Source organism: Eulemur rufifrons, chromosome 26, assembly GCF_041146395.1.
Source record: "Eulemur rufifrons isolate Redbay chromosome 26, OSU_ERuf_1, whole genome shotgun sequence".
In the NCBI taxonomy this organism is placed as follows: Eukaryota; Metazoa; Chordata; class Mammalia; order Primates; family Lemuridae; genus Eulemur; species Eulemur rufifrons.
In genome coordinates this window covers 5,078,033-5,098,925 of record NC_091008.1, presented here as the reverse complement: position 1 = coordinate 5,098,925, position 20,893 = coordinate 5,078,033, and the positions used below count along the sequence as shown (strand labels likewise).

General features: G+C 41.0%; 1 protein-coding gene across 1 annotated transcript in view; it reads left to right on the top strand.

Moving 5' to 3' along the window:
• COL25A1 (collagen type XXV alpha 1 chain) overlaps positions 1-20,893 on the top strand; it is a 351,459-nt gene that overhangs the window by 317,701 nt on the left and 12,865 nt on the right. The window contains exons 24-33 of the mRNA XM_069459052.1: positions 57-80; positions 707-751; positions 4,193-4,237; positions 5,308-5,388; positions 6,254-6,316; positions 6,935-6,985; positions 9,363-9,389; positions 15,823-15,858; positions 17,420-17,473; positions 20,291-20,344. Coding sequence (XP_069315153.1) covers positions 57-80; positions 707-751; positions 4,193-4,237; positions 5,308-5,388; positions 6,254-6,316; positions 6,935-6,985; positions 9,363-9,389; positions 15,823-15,858; positions 17,420-17,473; positions 20,291-20,344 — 480 coding nt within the window. The remainder of the gene's footprint in view (positions 1-56; positions 81-706; positions 752-4,192; positions 4,238-5,307; positions 5,389-6,253; positions 6,317-6,934; positions 6,986-9,362; positions 9,390-15,822; positions 15,859-17,419; positions 17,474-20,290; positions 20,345-20,893) is intronic.

Sequence of the window (20,893 nt, the reverse complement as noted above, 5' to 3'; positions counted from 1 at the left end):
TGTACTTTGGCACACAAATAGGTAACTCTGTCTTTGTCAATACGTTTTCTCAACAGAGGATTACCACCTTAACCGTCACGGTAACTCCGATTGCATGGTTTCTGTGGTTTGTGATTTTGTATTTGGTGTTGATGCATGCCCGTCAAAATGGTACTAATGTAGCAATCGCTTTTATCTGGTATTTAATTTTGTGTGTTTTTGTGTTAATAACCTTTTACAACATTTGCCACTGTTGAGTCACTCTGTCTACTTAGTGAAAACGTCATGAAACAAAGTTATTGTTAATTTTCTTTAGAGTCTTAGGCCTTATCTTAATCATACAGCTTTGTTCTTTAGTGCTTGGGAAATCAAATCCCTTGGGGTGGAGGGGCAAGGAGTGTTTCTAGAAACACAGATAATATTGATGAGCTAATTCACCCCGAGAAGGTGAATTTGGGGCACAGCAGCAATTGTACATCATCTACAGAACCAACCCAGAAGCATCTTCAGTATTATTTTGACCTAAAATGTGTCGATATTTTAGTATATACATAAGTAGTTTTTATAATTATATAACTAGTGAAATTTTTCCCCATTACAAATCAATGTTGGGGGATATCTGATTTTGATAGAAATAAGAGAAGTTTGTAATATGCTTATTATTTAAAGCATGAGTTTTAATATATATACTTGCTACTTTTTAAAATTGTACCTTTTCTTGATTTAGGGTCCCCCTGGACCTCCCGGACCTCAAGGACTACAAGGGCCAAAGGTTATTCTTTATTTACTTGTTTCCGTTTACCATATACAGTACAGAGAAGCCCATGTTAAGCATGTGTTCTTGAAAATCAGTCTTACAGAATGCTAGAGAAGCTGAGATCAGCAATATTGCTTCAGAGAGTGAAGAGAAAGAATTGAGATTTAGACTTAAGGAAGAGGGAAAATTAGTAAGAAGAAAGGAAAATTAGAAAAGAAGGGAGAGAAATTAAATTTAGGGGAGGACATTGAGAAAAACAGAATATTAAACAAAAGAAAAACAAGTCCCATAGAACTTATAAATGTGAAGAAATATTAATGTGCATGAAAAAAAGAAAATATTTAAATAGACGAGGATTGAAGGAAACTTACTTTGACACTGAGAATGATCCTGCCTTCCAATTATTTTATAATAAAAAGAACAAGGGAAACTTTGACATGATGCATTAGAAATGACAGTTTTAGGAATCATTTTTGAGTTTTTTTTGGACACATTCCTTTATTACATATATTCAGACATTCTGCCATTTTAGTCTTATCTAATGAAGCATACTAACTACGAACAGTAGTAACCTAGCATTACTTGATTCTATCTAAATCTGTTGAATGTGTTAGCTTTATCCTTCCAAACTAAAGCTTAGTCATTCAGCCATGTTTGATCAATTAACACGTGGCCAGTGACTCCGGCTTTTCAGCACTGAGCTACACATGTTGAAATATGGCTTTTGTCATTGGATTCTTGTAGGAGAGTCAAACGGTTTCGAAATTCATCTTTTGTTTATGCTTCTTAAGGCAGTTTATTTGCTAAGTCTATCATAACACACATGCACCCATACCAGCTTTTGTACTCTTTCCTGATACTGAAAAACAGAACCCTAGTACGTAGAAAAATTTATTTTTCTATTATATAAAGGAATATAAAGTAAAATATTACTGAGGTCCTTGCCTATGTGAGATGTATTAATATTTAGAGCATAGATCCCAATTTCAAACAGATTTCATGCATAACATTAATGTCAGGTGTAGGATTCTTAACTGTGTCTTTCTCCACCACATTCTGGTCTCCCTAAGAGATGTCACACAAAAAATGTTCCAGTCACACACAGTCTTTAGTCCTGGTGAGCAAGGCTGCCTGGATCTCTATTTTTTAATATCGTCGAGAACTGGACTAGACAGCATACAAGGGTGTCTGCAGGTTCCTTTTTCCTTGTGTAGAGTCACCCAAGGTCTCAGTTCCTTGCTTCCTCTCCTCACTTGACTAAGTTTCCAAAACCAAAATTGTTCCCAAAGCTAAATACATACCTCATTCCTTACAAACCTCCAAAGCTTCTAGAATTTTTCTCTGTAGCCCAGAAGCCCAAAAGGTACCTGTGCCTTGACACAAAGAGGCAAAAAGGACCACTTCACTCAAAAGTCTGTATCACTAAAACCTATAAATCCCCCTGGCTTTATAATCCAATTCCTATTCATTTATTAATTCAGTTATTCAGTAAGTAAGTGTTAGTCTCCACTCTGTGATAAGGACTAGTAACTGGTGAGGGTACTAGTAAGAGGTTTCAGCAAGGAGCTTACAGCCTAGTGAGGGAGAGAGGCCAGTAAAGGCACAATTGTTAACAAACAGAGTAAGTGTTTGATTAGCACATGTGCTGGGCGTGTGCCCGGGAAGGCTGCTCTAGGTCTTGGGAGTCAAGAAGGCTTTGAGTTGGAACTGAAAGGTGGGGAGAAGTTGGCCAGATGAATATCTCACGAGTGGTGTGGAGGAGGGGGTTGGTCATTCTCCCTCTCCTCCTACCCTTGGCATCCTTCCCACTGTACAATTATCCCTCCCACGCCTACCCCACGACGGTCTTGTAATTGAGATCTTGTGTTAGCTGAGATAGCCCTTTACGCTTTCCGTGATCTCTCCTTTACAAGGTTGCGGCAATTGGGATGGGATGTGGCTATGGCCAAGAGACAGCAAAATGTAGCCCGAGTCAAATCTAAAACTCATCCTAATCCCGGGACTCGGTCTCAGGATGAACAGGGACTCACTCTGTCGGCATGCCTCCTTCCCTTGTCAAACAACAATTGTTTGGTTTCTTAGACGTCAAGTACCTCTTACCAACCACATTTGAGGGGTGAAGGAAAAATGAATAACTCATGAATTATGCTTCTCTTTGAAACACTTGTGAGTCACATTTTAAAGGGAAAAGCTTAACAAAACAATCATTACTGGACCCGCAGTGCTGACAAGTATTCAGACTGTGAATGAGACGAGGGCTTGGCCAGGTGCATCCAACCTCCGCAGACTTGTTTGTGACGAAATAAACTTTCCTGCTACCACAAAGAACAGGAAATCTGAAATAAGAAAAGACCCTTTCCCCCACTTTTTTATTTCATTTTGCCTTCCTTAAACATTGCAAAGCTCAGATTTCATGCTGTAGCCCACGGCTCTTAAAGTTTTTACCAGGGCAAGGAGCTCTACCCATTGTAACATCGTGGTTTACAGCATCACCAAACAAGCTGTTCTAGAAAATACAGCCCCAAGTCAGCTTCCCTGGAAATCTGTCTGTGAGGCAGGCCCCCACACTCAGAAGAGCTGTTTTCACGAAGTTTCTGCAGTGTGCAAATCAGGGGTGTTTGTAATGGGATCCACATGGATGACTCATTGATATAAAATAACGTCTTAACCTGTCAAGGAATCTGTTCAGTACCTCTCAAAACTGAAAAGTGACTAAGCATTTGTTCTGTAAATACATCTCAGGCATATTGTATAATATAAATTTGTTTTTAATGGAACGTCTTCAGTTTAAAAAAAAAAATCTGTATATTTTGAGTTTGTCAAAAATTCTAATAAATAATAATATGAATAGTAAATTTTAATTCATTCCCAGCACCGTATAGGAAATTGAATTGACCCAAAAGTAACTTCATGTGGATTAAGATATTATCTGATTTATTATATCCTTCAGTGAGGCGTTTCCAGAAATAGCACACTCACAATCATGAATTTGAATCTACTATTCAAACCGTGCCAATTAAAATATTCTTGTAAATTCATGAGGCTTTGCGTTTTATTTTTCCTTAGGTTAACTGTTCTGTTTTGCTTTTTACTGAAACTGGAAAATGTGAGAAACCATACAGATGGAGAAAAAAATTAACTGGGGCCTATAGGCTGTTGCTGTAGGATATGGTCAGCTGTCAACTTCTTGTGTCTTCTTTTACCATATTTTTCAGCCTGTATCTCTCATGGAGAAGAAAGTGAAAACACTGAACCTACACTCAACATGAGTATTATACATAATCTTCAAGGAAGATTATTATTTCACTTAGTTTAGATATGTGCTATACTAGAGTATCCTTGGGTTACCATGTATTTGCTGAAAGTCAAACTGTACTGTTAACCAACTCGCATCGTTTTTTATTTAGTGTAACAGAATGATAAATGGAGACAAGCCATCACTTTTTATCTTAACAGGGAGAGCAAGGATCTCCAGGAATGCCAGGAGTTGATGGCGAGCAGGTAATTTCTAAAGATATATACCATATTTAAAGCATCATTATGTATCGTTACTTTTATTATAGGCTCAGAGCCCAAAAGTCATGAGCGTTTGATGTAGGATCTCCTCTCTTTTTTTCCCCACCATCTGTTCTAGAAATTACATTAACTCTAAAAAGCAGTTGGTTTTAAATTAAGCATTAGTTTTGTTTGCAAAATCATTCAAGCTTTAGGATGCTTTAGTTTTGTTCTTGATACTCCCTGTCAATCTATCCGTGACTCCTCTTCAGAGGAGAATAAAAATAACATTCTGGCTCACCTCATAGAGATATCATGAGAACAAAATAAGAACACTGAGAAAATGGAAGTATTTTTAGGCATCCATTGAACAGTCGTGGGCAGTAAATGATTTACCCGTCTGCAGACAGGACCACGGAGCGCTGATGACCTGAACTTCAGGGGGCCTAGCGGAGTACAGTGGCTGCAGATGGGAGAAATTTGTTTGGACCTTTGTTATTGTATCACTGGGACCTCATTTAAAATGTATAACATATTGTTGAGAATTAAATCTATTAAGTTGTTTTCAGGACTGAGATAAAATTAGTTGCCAAGCAAAAGGATGAAATCAGGAGAAATGACATCAAAATCTAAGTTTATATTTTTCATAGTTAAATGGCTTCATAGAACTTAATCTCCTCCACTACCAGGGGAAATAGTGTTGACTGCATGTAGAAGGTTGCCGTAAGAAATAATTCTACCTAAAAATCGGCCGGGCGCTGTGGCTCACGCCTGTAATCCCAGCACTCTGGGAGGCCGAGGTGGGAAGATCGCTTGAGCCCAGGAGTTTGAGGTTGCTGTGAGCTAGGCTGCTGCTCCGGCACTCTAGCCCAGGTGACAGAGTGAGACTCTGTCTCAAAAAAAAAAAAGAAAGAAGGAAGGAAAGAACTCTACCTAAAAATGAACTCTACCTAAGAAAAGAATTATCTCAGCAGAGGACCAAGCTGTTGACAAAATTGATCTGGAATTCTATTTTCCCTAGGTTGTAACTATCAGGGGTCACTATGCTTCTTACATGCAAACCCTGTCATTTGCAGGGACTCAAAGGCTCAAAGGGAGACATGGGGGACCCAGGTATGCCAGGTGAAAAAGGAGGAATTGGACTTCCTGGATTACCGGTATGTTTATACTTTTTATATGTTCTTATTAAAATAAATTAAACCGTCAGAAGAGTTATTAACTGTAATCTCATCTAGTGGTTCATCTAATATTTTTTATTTTGGAATATTTGACGTATTGTTGTTAATTACTCCAACTGGGATACTAAAAATTTAAAGCATGTAAGCAAGTAAATTATAAAGTAAACTGTCATGTATTCCTGAATTATTTTCACTAGACAATAGTAAGATTAATATGGTTGGTCACTTTAATTTAGTATGCATAAGATAGTGGTAAGTGGTTCTTATAAAATAAACCATAATAAAGAAATAAAGCCAAAAATATAGAACAATTAAAAAACAAGTTACTCTGAAAAGTGCTCTCTGTGTGTATAATACTATGGGATGGTGTTTTTATGGTTTTCCCCCATAATTTTTACTGAGAATTTGGAGAGGAAAATGTAGAAATTGAAAAAAAAAAAAAAAGTAGTAAAATTCATTGCCTTATATCTTTTTTTAAGCAAGGAAGCATATAAATGTCAGTAAAAACTAAGTTAAAAGACTTGCTTTTGCTATTTAAAATGAGCACCACCACAAAAGATACAATGTTTATAACCCAATATATTTAACACTGTATAACTTTAACCAATCAAGCCCAACCTAGTTTTTATTTACTTTATATTTTATTTTACGTATGACGTGCAATCCTAGGGTTTTTAGCAAGGTTGCTGTTTTAGGCTAGAATGCAAAGAGATAAATCTTTCTTGTATACATCATGTGCATAATGTTAGAAAATTTCAGGAGAATGATGGGTTTCCGGAGGAAATTCGGTTGTCTGTTTGAAAATAACTTTACCTGCTTAACTCTGCGTAATGGTTGCTTGCAGGGAGCCAACGGAATGAAAGGAGAAAAAGGAGACTCCGGAATGCCGGGTCCTCAGGGTCCTTCTGTAAGTCCACGTGGCTCACCTTCCATGGTTCCTGCAACTCCTGAAACTTTGACCTGTCCTTTGCCTACGTCCACCTCTGCCAGAAGGCTTGGCAGTCGTAGAAAGACCTCGAACCTCTCTGTGTGCCAAACTGTAGAAAAAGTATCTGTTGGCCTCGTACAGTAAGAGGCAGAGTGTCTCAGAGGTCTGAGGTGGAAGCAGTTTTTCAGAGGACTGTCCAATCCTGGGCAGAAAATCACTGGTTTTCCCACTCACTTTGTGAGTATAGAACATACTTTTTATTTTCTCTAGAGCCCTGTTCATGCTCAATGAAGTATTTGGAAGTTTAATAGTGGTCATGGCATTATAGCATTTCTTGGTCATCAGTTGCTCCCTTTCCTTTTAAATGTGCCCTTGATTTGTTCTGGCTTTTGTAAAACAACTCTATTTTTTTTTTTTTTAAGTGTTTTATTTATTCTCATGAAGGAATTTCTAAATCTAGAGACTCAGGCTCGTCACTTATTCCAGTATCCTCTGCAACTACTAAAGGCCTTAGCAGAAGCCCTGCACGAGATTCCAGCTGAACTGCCTTGTCTAAATGGAGTAACCAAATCCGTGTTTATTTTTTTGGACATACAGATCATAGGCCCCCCAGGCCCACCGGGTCCCCACGGCCCACCCGGCCCCATGGTGAGTTTCCCGTCTCTCCAAAGTGTGATTGTTTGTTTGTGAGCCACCGGAGCAGGCACGAGCGCAGCGTCCACGCAGCCAGCTTGTGTTTTGCGCTGCTCTCTGCGGAGGGCACAGAACAGACGAGGGGCTTAGAGAGATGCTGACTCCACAGTGTCGTCCTCCACTCACCTGGTCACAGATGCTGGGGAGAGAGGGCGGTTCTGTGACAGGAGAGCTGAGGCAGGACAGACAGGTCTGGCGAGCTGTACTCCAACCTCGTGGCAGGCGCGTTGGCGAACCGTCTTCACCAGTCTCTGCTCTGGTCTGCGGGTGGCAGAATAAGATTAATAACTTTAGCCATGAAAGAACGTTTCTAACAAACTGCGAGTTTTGAGACGCTTTGATGACATGTTCGACGTGAACATTTATGTGTGCATGTGTTGAAATAGCACGTTGTACCCTATGAAATATATATAGTTATTTGTTCAGTTTTAAAAGAGCGCATTTACAAAATAGTGTGACAAAAACTGAAGGTCAGCCGGGTGCAGAGGCCACACCTGTGGTCTTGGCTGCTCGGGAGGCGGAGGCCAGAGGACTGCGTGAGCCCAGGAGGTCAAGGCCGAGTGTCCCTCGATGGCGCCTGTGAAACAGCCACTGCGCAGGCTGGGCAGCATGGCAGTATCTTGTCTCTTTAAAGAAAGTGAAGCTTATTTCCACAGATGACCTACAGTGTTAGAGCTTTTCCGTTTCACTTTTGTGGTGCTTTGGTTGATCCAATGAGCCAGGCCCAGCGTGGACTGCAGTGACCAGCGGAGACGGTGACCTGCCCTCGTAGAACTTGTGGCCAGTGAGGAAGGTGGTCATTAAGGAAGCATAGCGCTCTACATGTTGAGCCCGTGACAGCTGTGCTAGGGTTAGAACACTTGAGAGGTGCAGAATAGGGACAAGTTAAGCAGGCTATAAGGTCACATGCGTCTCTAAGGTATCTCAGTAAACCAAAAGACTTCAATAATGCGGATTAAGTGAATTGTGATCACGCTCTCCTCCCATTATGCTCTAAGAAAGAGCATCATTGGAATGGCCTAAACCACAAAGGGTAGGTAGACAATCGCCCACTTCTTCCTAACTGCTATTTCTATTTCATGACACAAACAATTATAATTGACCTTAATTTCCTAAAACCAAATGGTTCGCTAAGAATTAAGCCAATGGCATACTTTTGACTTTGTTTAATACTTCCTCTACTTTAAGGTAGAAGGTTAAATCAGAAAAATGCTACATCCTGTTCTTATTAGAAAATGAATTCGTTGAAAGGAATTTTAACCCATTATTAGAATGAAATAAGAATACCTGATAAAATAGCAGCCATTTCCTGAAAAAGTTTATTCACAGCTTATCCAAAGGAAAAATATTATTCTAATGTAGACATATGTAACAAATATCTAGGCATTGCTTGGCAAAAACGTTTTCCTGCTGTTGTGTGATTTCACCGATGGACATTTAAATACTCTTCTCTACAAATAGTTTATTTAAATCACTTGAAAAGTTGAAAGCAATCCACACTAGCCTTAGTTAATTTAAGTTGGCTATTTAGTCTCTATATTGAGATTTTCTACAAAATGCATGGCTTTTTTCTATCCTGATTCATGTATGCATTGTCACTTTCTTCCACTGTAAATAATTATTATAAGACCCCTGAAGCATTTGTTTTTGTAAAATTAAATGCAATCAAAATAATAATGCTTAGCCTTCCCGTATTAGAATGTTTTCCTTAATCTTAAATTGCATAAATGATGCTACAGGATCTCAAAATTCACTGTCAGTTCCTCACGTCCCATCTCCTTTAAAAAGCAAAAGATTTATGTGATCTGAACGGAAACCAGAGTATTCCTGTCTACTTTAGATTCTTCAACACCTCCAGTCTGGAGGAGCTAATGGAAAAGGTCTCTTCCCTGGTACTTAAAGTCTGGGACTTCTCTTTGGCAAATTTCTGTCTTTTACATCTTATCTCTATTCCATTTAAACTCATGGAGCGTCTCACATATTCTATCCAGATTTTTTTTAAAAATGGAAATTTGAGAAATAGGAGTAATATGAGTTCAAAATATTTTCTTTTCCATTCTCTTTTTCAATTTAACGCTGGTAGATTTCTCCGTCCCCCGCAGAGGTGTAGAGCAGACAGAATTGCTACTAATGAATTTCCTATTACAGAGCAATCCAAGAGCTGGAAGGAACTTTTGGTAGGTAATAAATCACATCCACTGGCCTGCCTCTAGCTATAGCTCCAACAAGAAGATTCTTGTTTAACATCTCTTTTGTTACTTGATATAATATTCACTTCTGCTGGGAAACGGTGAATCAATTCTTAATTAAAAGCTCTGTTTTCCATTTTCAGGGACCCCATGGACTCCCTGGACCAAAGGTAATCCCACAAATCCCGTGATTATTTGATTTCTGTTTCCTTGATAATCACGGAGAAGCATGGCGGAAGCATGTCTGTCCTGTTTGATTTATTTGTCGAGTAATGTTGATAATCTTTAAGCCTTTAAGCATCCAGATGTTTAAATCTCACAACACGCAACGACTTACAACAAATTTAAGCGATATCACCTGGAGAAACATGAGTCCTCGTTTTGCCTTTTTCCTCGTCACTATGTAAGCTGCTTAAATGACTAATCATAATATACTCAAGCCAGCCATTTAAGAGTGGATCTGATGAGATTATCAGACTAGTCCAGACGCTTTTTCTTTTTCTGGTGTCTCTGGTTGTGTATTTGGATGTCACTCATTGATACTGCTTGCCGTATAGCGGCCCTGCAGCTGAATGCTGGGACTACCCAGTGCCCTAATTTTGAGCTTCCCTAGAAGTCGCTGGTCTAGGCTGGGGCGGCGTGTGCCATGTGCTGTGCTGCAGAGAAGGTCACACTACTGACATGTATCCTATACTCTTTGGATTAAAAAAGGAAAAATGGAAGATAGCCCCTCTGTCGGAGCTAGTGCAGCCTGCATTGCGAAGCTGGCCTCCCTCCAGCTGGTCTTTGCCTCTGTGTGGACGGAGAGCACATCCCGGGGATTACAGTGAGCCCGAAGGCAAGCTCCTAGTCCTTCCAGGGAGCACACGTGGTGAGGACCACGTTCTAGTCTCAGCTCTGGGCAGACTACTGACCCCCTCTCATCCTTCGTTTACTCAGCTGGGTGACTTGCCTCATGGTGTTGTGATCGTTTAATGTGGTACGATTTTAAATCACTTAGCAAAATACCTGGCATCGTTGCTGATAAATGCCCAATCAAAGTCAGATGTTGGCCGGGCGTGGTGGCTCACGCCTGTAATCCTGGCACTCTGGGAGGCTGAGGCAGGTGGATCGTTTGAGCTCAGGAGTTCAAGACCAGCCTGAGCAAGAGCTCTTAAGACCCTGTCTCTACTAAAAATAGAAAGAAATTATCTGGCCAACTAAAATCTACATAGAAAAATTAGCCGGGCATGGTGGCGCATGCCTATAGTCCCAGCTACTCGGGAGGCTGAGGCAGGAGGATCGCTTGAGCCCAGGAGTTTGAAGTTGCTGTGAGCGAGGCTGATGCCATGGCACTCTAGCCCGGACAACAGAGCGAGACTCTGTCTCAAAAAAAAAAAAAACCAAATCAGATGTTATTGTTGCTATTTGATCCTTTGCTCTGAACAGAGACGTTCTGTAGCTCATCCTCGAGGCTGCTTGCAAGAAGGTGCAAGGACTCCCGACAGCGCCTCCGTAGTAGGCTGGGACGTTAGAAAGGGGCCCACCTGGTTCTTGTGTCCCAGAAGCACGGGTTAGAGTTTGCGGGTAGAGCTCTGTTCAGGGGGTCAGAAGAGAGAGCTCGTCTGTCAGCGTCATGATCATGGTAGTTATTTCACCTGTCTGGGCCTTTTTCCCCCCTCCTGACTAAATCAGTGCTTCCCACTCATAACCTCTCCCTGGGTTTTAAGATGCCACCAAAGACCAGCCTAATCATAATGATCAGGGGCCAAGCCACCAAGACTAAGTTTAGTTCCACGGATCATTCAGAAATGCCATCACCACAGGGTGAGGAGATGTTCAAGATCCTTTTGATTATCTGAAATGCAGTGATTTATTTTGTCCACATAACTTCAATTGTCCACATCACTTCATAGATTTCAGGGAATTATAAAGTTGAAAAGAACCTCGTTGATTATCTATGCTTGATTTTATAGATGATAAACTATAGGCCCGGGAAGTTTAGGCTCTTTGCCCCAAATTTCACTAGTTCATGACAGATCTAGGATGAGAGTTTAGGTCCAGTCTTGAAATTTGGTCTTTTGTTACTAGATTTAACTGTTTTTAAACCATCCTTCTCAATTAATGCCCACTCCTATCAATTCCTATTTCCCCACCAAAGAGTCCCAGAGCCTGTCAAGGCTTCCCCGCCGTTCATCCTCCCAAGACCACGTGCGGAACGTGCACACACGTGCAGAGCCATGGATCTCGAGTTTACAGCCTCGGCCTCAGTGTCATGTGGACTCTGACTCAGTGGCATTCCCGTGACCACCCCTTCCTGACAACAGCACCGTGCATTTGCTACGGTGGCCGCGCTGTGAACATCCTGTCTTCACACTCCTGAAAATTTACTGTGTCTTGCCAGTGTGTTCGTTACTCTGTGACCCCTTTGAAAGTTCAGATATTTAGTGTGATTCCATGGATGAATCTAGCTCAGTGTTTCCCGGAATTTCCTATTGAGGGGAATCGCCTGGCAGACTTATTCAAGATACTCAAGGCCAGACACGGTGGCTCACACCTGTAATCCTAGCACTTTGGGGGACTGAGGCAGGAGGATCGCTTAAGGCCAGAAATTCAAGACCAGCCTGGGCAATATAGCAAGACCTTGTCTCTACAAAAAATAAAGAAAATTAGCCAGGCATGGTAGTGAGCACCTGTGTGGTCCCAGCTACTCGGGAGCCAGAGGCAGGAGGATCACTTAAGCCCCAAAATTTGAGGTTGCTGTGAGCTGCAATGATGCCACTGCACTCTAGCCCAGGCAACAGAGCAAGACCCTGTCTCAAAAATAAACAAATACAGAAATACAGAAATAAACCCATTACTGGCTACCGTGGACTGAGTGGGGCTCTGGACGCTTCCCGTTTCACAGGCACCACACTGATCTTCACCATCAGGCAAACTGAGTGAATTCTGCCCAGGTTAGAAATCCCTTCTGGAAGCCCCAGGTCATTCATTCAAAGTGAAAAAAAAAAAAAGAAAGAAATCCCTTCTGCCTCCTGCTCGGGACCTCCTCCCTCCCCTGTCCCCACTCAGCAAGACTCTCTGCAGGGCATCTGAGTCTGAATTCATCCTCCTTTCTCCAGTCCTTCAAGACTTTCTTGACAAATTAACGTCTATACCTGAAAAGTGTACAGGCCAGAACTTTCTCTTTCTCTGACATGCTGTTACTGATGGAAAATAGGTGTACTGTATTTTTTGATTTTTAAAAAAACAGAGTCAAGAGAATTTATCATTTACCGTGGCTTTTGTAACGTCACCCAGAGTTAAATCCATACCTCCTTTATTCTAACATTGGGCAGACAGACAGTGAAACTACATTTAAGTTCTTTGATCTTCGTGTTGTCTTCTGGGATTGGCGATTTGTTCACGACTCTTGATTAATCCTTGTAGGGACCTGACTTGGCAATAGCAGTGACTGAGGACTTGCTAAATGGCATTACTTCAAACATCAGCTGCTACATTTTTAGCTCATTCCCTTGGGCAAAATGCTTAAAGGCTTAAAATATCTGTCTGTAACACTGTCCTGCATATTCCAGTTTTCCATCCCAGCAGAGTGGGTTTTTCCTACTGAACCTCTTTTAGCATCCTTCACTCTGATTGTCTTTAATTTGCTTGATCATAACAATGTAATATAATACTAATTTCCTTGAGATAGAACTCAAAGATTCAGGAATTCAGTCCTACGTATTTTGATTGTAAGGAGCACGCTTTCTTGGGAGTTTTGCCTTCTAGAATATTATTTAATTGTCCATTTCAGTGTGTTAACTTTTTAAATTTTTTAAAATTAATTTTCAAGCTGATGCAAGACAAATTAGCCTGACTCTGCTGTTACCTAAAACTGGAATCTGCAACTATTTCAGAGACTGGCTCTCTTCTCTCACAGTTTAAACACCCATAATAGCAACCAAAATTGGCATTTGCTTTTGCATTTAGGGTGAACCAGGGTTAAATGGTGTTAAAGGATTGAAGGGTGAACCAGGTCAAAAGGGTGACAGAGGACCCCTTGGTCTTCCAGTAAGTAAAGAAAACTTTCCATTTCAGTGCAAATCTCAGATTTTTCTTTCTACCCTAAGTAACAACTCTGGTTTACCAGCAGCTGTCTTACTGTTGAGATTTCTGTGATTAGAAAACATCACGACAGAGCAGAGCTCAGCCCGGTTTTGTTTTCTCTGGTGTCTGCTCTTGTGTCGGAGGAAGACCCCATGACAAACAAGGCTGTAAATGTCCCGTCATTCTTCAGTTACACACATGCCAACCTTCCTCTTTCAGGGCTAACAATGCTTCCCCCAGCATCCTCCTCTTTAGAAAGTATCGTGCTCATTATTTCATAATTTCTCCCCAAAGCTTTTGATAATTTAGTGCAGCTTAAAATCCTCCCTCGGTTGTTTTGTTTCCATATATACCAAAAACTGTGGCCCTCTGTGGGTGGCAGGGATGCCACTGGCCATCGCTGACATCGAGAGGTCAGTGCTGTGGCTCCTTACATTAATCAATCATGCCGTGTTCTACATGTTCTGTGTTGTTTGTTTGGAAAACTCCCCGTCCTGAGGTCCTTGTGGCAATAGTGGATAGTATGGAAGAAGTATTTTGCAGTTGTTTTTTATTTTTATTTTTAATGAAAAAGAGATGTCCTCCCCTTCGTGCATTTTATGCCAGCCTTCTTTCCACGAGAACTAAAAAGAGATTTTTAAAAATTGTTATTGAATATGAGGCTTTAATTTCAAGCTTTGAATAAGCTGTCTATTCAGTGAATGCAGATAAAAGTCAACAAAGAATATTATAGATTACATTGGTAAAATATGACATAAAGTCACGAGTCATAAGTAGTTTATACACATATTTGAGATGTAGGAGGAAACAAAAACTTGACGGTCACTTATTTCCTTTTTCCCATGGGTCCTACCATAAGTACTAAGGTATTCCCCTTGATAGCAAATGCTCAGGCATGGAGTAGATGTTCAATATGTATTTATTCATTGAATGGCTGACATAAGACTCATATTAGAATATAGGTTAAGTCACATCAATTAGATCAATGCACCACAAGCATAGAGTATCTATAACAAATGTGAGTCATTAATTCAGCATTCTAGGTAGATATAATGTTATTGGTAGAAAATTTTTACCATTTCCGCATTTATTTTCAAATATTATAATAATGGTGACTGAAGAAAGCACCGAAAGGCAAAAGAAAGTTTGGATTTTCTATTTTATTTTAACTTTCAGTCTGATTTATTTAAAGTTTGCCCTAATTTCAAATTTAAGGCTATTGATAATTTTTATGCAACATGTAGCTAAGAGATCTACCTATGCTAGCATTAAACAAACAACAATACACATTTCCATGATAGTCATTGCTAACGAAAGATGTATTTTGCCGTTATGGTATGGATCATAATAGGATTATACAGAAGGAATTTTAAAATAAAAAACTAAAAATACCCAAAATGTTTATAGTATAGCATTATTGGTAGAGTTTGCAGCTGGAATAGATTTTTCCTTCCATTTTGTATTATTGACTACATCTGAAGCATAAAATTGGGCTACATAGTTCTGCAACCTTGCCAAGAGAATTTTTAGGGCCAGTGCATTGTCTTTTTTTAAATACTCTTGATCTAATCAATGTTTTTAAAGGACTATAAATAAATATCTGGGCCTTGAGCTACAAAAAACATATCAAAGAAATAATTGTGCTTATTCTTGAAACAAGCATTGGAAATGCCCTTTTAAAATCATACACTATTAATGTGTAGCCTAGAGTTCAAAGAAAAGCATGCATTGCCCGAAAACAACATTAGATTTTAAGTCATTTCCCATTCAGGCTTTGATGCAAGGATTATTTGAAGGAATCAGGAACGATTTAGTTTGAGAGTTATTTTTTGATGGGTCTCACAATTTTTGCCTGGCTTTTTCCTGTTCCTAGAAGTCCCTCTAGTGGCAACTAGTGGGAACGCAGAAGCAGCCCAGGAAACGAGTACTTGTCACGTAAAACCCACGGAGAGTCATCCTGGCATGTTAAAACCGTACATTTGTTATCCATAAATACTATTTTTAAATTTTTTTTTCCGGACAAAATGCTTCGAGATGAACATAAATACTATTTTAACAAGTGTAATCAGAGCTCTTTTTTCGTCCTCTGAAGTACTAAATTTGATTGGTTATTATAATGAGCCCTTTCTTAGGAGATTGCCATTATTTTTTCTTCAGAACCTAAAGAAATATATTCGGAGTAGTACAGTCTTTAGAAAAAGAGTTTCATGTGGAAATTAGGAGCCTCTGACTGTTGCCAGTAACTACTTTGCAGCCCACTTTATAAATCCCATTAACCTGATTTCTAAGTAAGAATTTGTCGCCTTAGAAATGTCATTAAAATGCCATCATCTGTGGGGTGTTTGTTGTCACATGATTTGTTCTTTTAAAAAACACTAACAATGTGTAGCAATGTGACATCCATCCCAGAGCCCTGTGACTGCCTGTTATGTTGCTTGAAGTGTTGCATTTGGTCATCAGAACCTCGTACTAATCTCTGTTCTTGTCATTCGTGTCCCCTCCCCCACCAACCCTGCCACCAACCCAATCACGCAGGGAGCATCTGGCTTAGACGGAAAGCCAGGATCCCGGGTGAGTTCAGTCCCTCGTCGTGCTCTGACGTGTCTTGCGGCCGTGAATCCTGGACGGACCCCTTTGCTCCGTGTCCTCTCATCGAGGGATGACGGGGTACTCGGGGCTGGAACACAAGGGGGGCAGCGGACGGAGGAGGGGCTGCAGCCCACGCTGCCAGAGCCCACGTCCGAAGCCCACGTTCAAGTCTGGATGAGTTGCCAGGATAATGGCCAGTTTCATTAGCTTCATTGTTGCAAAATTCCAGACAGATTTTTCCATAACCAGTAGACATTCCCTGCGATGCCGTGAGAGAGGCCCTCTGAAGAGAGTGAAACAATGTGACTTTATTTTAACTTGCTTTTCCTGTTAGGTTTATCTCCATCCTCCAAATGTCACCTTTTCCTTGGAACTGACTTTCAGATCTCTGCTCATAGAAGTGACTTGTCTGTCTTCTGTCATTTCGTGTCTTTTCTTTGGTTCTTAGCAGCTCCGTCTCTTAAACTTCAACCACAGATACTCAGTACTTTAGAAGCCTTCTGAAGGTGAACTTTGAGCTCAGACAGTAAGAAAAAGATCAGTGGAGGTGAATTCACCAACGTTAGAATGAGTCTGGAACTCTGAATTCTCTTCCATCACAAGGCTCTGACAGAAGAAACCAGAATAGTAGAATGGAAATGAGAATACTATAGACAAATTGTGCTGGAGTAGTTCCTGCATTTGCAAATATGATCATCAATTCTTTGAATATCTAATCACGGTCCTCCTGAAAATGAGCAAATATCCTTGAAGTCCTTGCTACATTTTTAAGAATCGGAAAGAAATTCCCAGCTTTTCAATTCTAAAAACCTGCTTCAGGCAGTCATCGTTTTCACCGGACTCAGTGTTCCTGTATTCCTTCAAATATTACCTCCCCTCCCGCAGAAATCCTGATCGTGAACGGACCGGGAGGCCAGAAGGGAATTATGCCGTTAAAGCATCCCGGCTGCCCGGTGTGCGACTTCAGCCGCTGCGGCAGAACCCGTAGGAGTCAGTCCTGCCCTGCGGGCCCCGCTGCTCCCAGGGGAGCTGCAGAAAGTTGGGTGTGAACAGTTCAACACTGTTCTCATTTGTTTAATAATTTTTTTTCCACGTGTGTAACTGTTTAAGCCTCTTAAATAGCTAAAAGCAAGACTTCAGAGCATGGCTGGGCACAAGTGGCAGTTGGTGTGCAGAGAGAGGGGGCTTCAGGAAGAGGTGACAGGAGAGAAAAACAGTGACATTTGTCTTCTTAAGATTATGGGGGCCAAGTGAAGATGTTTTACTTGGTCCGGAAGTAAGTCTATAACTAAATATGATATACAGCTTTTAGTGTGTACCTTTCATTGAAATTTGCAGTTGCGTTATTCATCCTTTTTGCATGAGTTTCCTGGAAACCACTGGCCTGAAAGGACCGAGTGTAAAGCGCTTTGAAAGGAGACGAGTTGTCTTACTGATGTCCTAAGGTATCATTCACCCAGGAAAAGTCCAGGACAAATTATAACTGCGACTCTTGGAGCCTTTGTGTTATGTCTCATGTTATCTTATTTTTGTCTTTCCTTAGGGTACAGATGGCCCTATGGGACCCCATGGCCCTGCAGGTCCCAAAGGAGAAAGAGTAAGTTGCCCCAGAAGTCATTAAGCTGTGTCCTAAAGAAAAAACGCGGAGCGTGGCTTTTCCATGTTAGTTGAACTTGAACTGTCCATTTTCCAGAAGAAATAAAGGGCTAGCTAATATTAAGTGAAAATAGATATCATTGTAAGTTCTATTCAGAATCCTAACATTGAGAGAAGAAAACCACAGAGTATAAAATAGAATACGGCTGCTTTAATAAAAACAATGCATAGATTTACATAGCTAAAATAAATAGTTCAGATTATTCTTCCTTAACCCATAAGGAAGATATTTTCATTTGGCCTTCATCCAGAAAGCTGAAGTCAATGGCCTTAAAATTTCCAGGACTCTATATTCAGGTTGATAATCTTTTATATATAAAGCTACTGTATTCATTCAAAGTTACAACTTTTTTCCAAAGGAAATTACAAAACCTTAGTATTCTCCTCATAGTTACACATGCTTCCTTTTTTTAAAAAAAAGCTAAAGAATAGCTGTTTTTCTTTAACCATAAGGAAATAATTTCAGTTCATTATAAAATAAAAACCTTTCACTAACCTCTCTAATACTAGGCCATGTTTCCATATCCTTGGGAGAAAAAAAAAAAAAAGACATTCAGAAGGGAAGACAAATATCTGACACAAAAAAATGGAGTGCAGTATCAGCAGCTGCTCATCCTTTCAGACCTTCTCTCCCTCTCTGTTTTCCTCCTGCTTTTTTTTTTTTTCCTCACCTTGGAAAATGCAGAAGTGTTTGTGTGTGTCTGAATGGAACTGTGTCATCAACCTTCCCGCCATACAGGATAGGATATAAAGAAAGCATTTTAATAGCGAGGGCTTCAAAATGTTGAAATGATTCACCGTGCAAATGTATGGTCTTTTCAAAACTGGATAGATTTTCATCAGTCGAAGATAATTTGCTTTAAAGAAAGAGGGCCAGTAGTGGTTTCTTTGGCGTGCCTTCCATTTCCATAATTCTGTGTTCTATAAAGTGAATTCATTGATGCAGCAAATATATCTGAAATGCTACTATGTGCAAAGCATGATATTACTTCTGGTGTGAACTGGAAACACTCTCCTCCCTCTTAGGTAAAGCCTGTGTGGCTCATTTGCTCCAGTATGTTGGATAATACCATTGTAACCAATTATTCACCCCCTAGCCTTTCTTTAATACTGAAAAATAAATACTCAGTGCTGCAAAGGAAGCAGATATTTTCCCTGACCTATAAGAGTTTATAATCCAATTGCAGAGAAAAAAAAATCTATGCGAGAAATAACCAGAGAACGAGGCCAAAGTGAAGACAAATAGTACAGGCTGTGCATACAATGATGAAGACTTCCATAAACAGAGGAATTCCAAAGGATTACCTAATTTGAATCTGCACTTGTCTTATTTCTAAGATCAAACCAACAACTTCTGAAGATCCTCTTAATTAAAAATGTTTAAAAGCTGAGAGCCTCGATGCTGCTGACGCAGATCCGCTCTCAAGCATTGTACGAAGACATTCGGCCCATGTACTAAAATTGGAGCAGCAAATCTCAGGCGGTCTTTTGGCAAAACGCCCCGGGGCTCAAGAGGGTTCACCGTTTGGTAAATCAGCTGCTACTTCCGATAGCTCCGCAGTGTCACAAGAGTATCCGGTCTCAGGGCTGGGGCAGAATGAACCAGAAGAGCAAATGAAATCGCGAAGAATTTTTGCAGGCATGGTTTAAGTCAGGTGGCGTGGGGTGCAAAGTGCTACACTTGTATCTACTCAGCACGCTGACTGTCTCCACTGGATCGTGTGTCAGGACTCTCCAAGCGCCCCTCACCCAGAGCGCTAAACTGGAGTGTGGTTCTCAAAGTTAATTGATTGAGGCGCCATCTGGACTCTCTTGAAAAAGTTTCAAAGTTTTAAAGAAGTAGCAATCAGCAAAAAGAGGCGTTCTGGAATAATAGCTCAGTGTAGACATGCAAGTTAAAGAGCCTGAATGAAATCAGAATGGCCTAAAAGAAACCATGCATTTGACAGGCAGTGTTATTCAAGAATTGGCAAATATATGAGTACCAGCATACTGTTCAGCCCTCCAAGTACCCGGTGCTCCTTGCCCTCACCTGAGTTCTTCGTTTGGCCTTGGAAGTGCTTTGGGAGTCTACAGAGAGTGTCACGTTTGAGAGATTCAGAAATTCTTTTGGAATTACTTAATCCAGGGAAAGAAGGTGCACATTCAGATGCCTGTGTTAATATTAATATTTCATTCCTAGAAGTATTCAGGCTGGAGCCAAAGGATACTTTTGGCTTTAAGTGACAGTTCTAGTGTGGGTGGCAGGTTCCTAGCTCCCTGTTTCCCTGGTACGTGCGGGCCCTGAAGTGACACAGCTGGGAAGGGAGGGGACAGTCGAGGAAGGGCTTCTCTGAAGAAGAGATACTTCATAGGAGAAAAAAGTATCTTTTTTTTGTTTTTCCGTCTTTAATTAGCGTTCCGGGGGAAAAAGCATCTTGTTCTCACATTTTTTAAAAAGTACTAACTTAATTAGGGACAAATAAACGCTGCAAACTAAATTCCAAAGAAACCCAAGTGCAGCATCCGAGATACGCAGATGCTTTTGCTGGATGGGCAGCCGCGGGCTCTGACCGCCCTTCCCTCAAAGGGGACTTGGCGGAAGATGCCGCTGTGGGTTACGTTCACCCCATCGCTGTCGGCGACGCTCCGATGGCCAGAATCTTCGGGATTTTGACAGAATGGTCCTTAAAATGGAGGCCTTACACACAGGCCATAGGAGAAAGTGTGCGGATGTAGGCATGCGTGTGTGATTTGAACTTTCTACTTTCCATTTTAGGGTGAAAAAGGAGCGATGGGAGAGCCCGGACCCAGAGGGCCCTACGGCCTGCCCGTGAGTTCATGGTCACACGCACGGTCCCCACCTTCAGCATGCACAGATGACCGTCACTGACACGGTTGACCCTTCCCACGTGGGGCAGACTAATCACGCTAGAGGAGCAGAGAACAGCCTACTAATTATCCACACTGCCGGCCGCGCTGTGTCCCGCACCGAGTAGTTCAGGTTCAGGCTGTCACCCCCCCTCCACCAGCTGACTGGACGCCCATGGCGGGCACAGTCTCGGAAGGTCCCTGTATCCAAAACTGGGTGCGGAAGCTTCATTCCAAACAACCTTCTTCAGACTCTGCCTGTTCTCACGGGCTGTTTACCGAAAGGACTCTTGCTAGGAAAAATCATTTCTTAAATTGAAATTCATGATGACTTGATGTTTCTGACTTTTCAAAATGACTGTGATGACAAATGGTCTTCAGAACACAGGATGATGATGGTGTTCTGTCTTCTGAAGATCCCCAATCACTCAGAATTCACATTGAGGCTGAAGGTGCACTTCAGAAACTTTATCTTGGGAATAATTACGATTGATTCGGTAGGGTAGGGTAG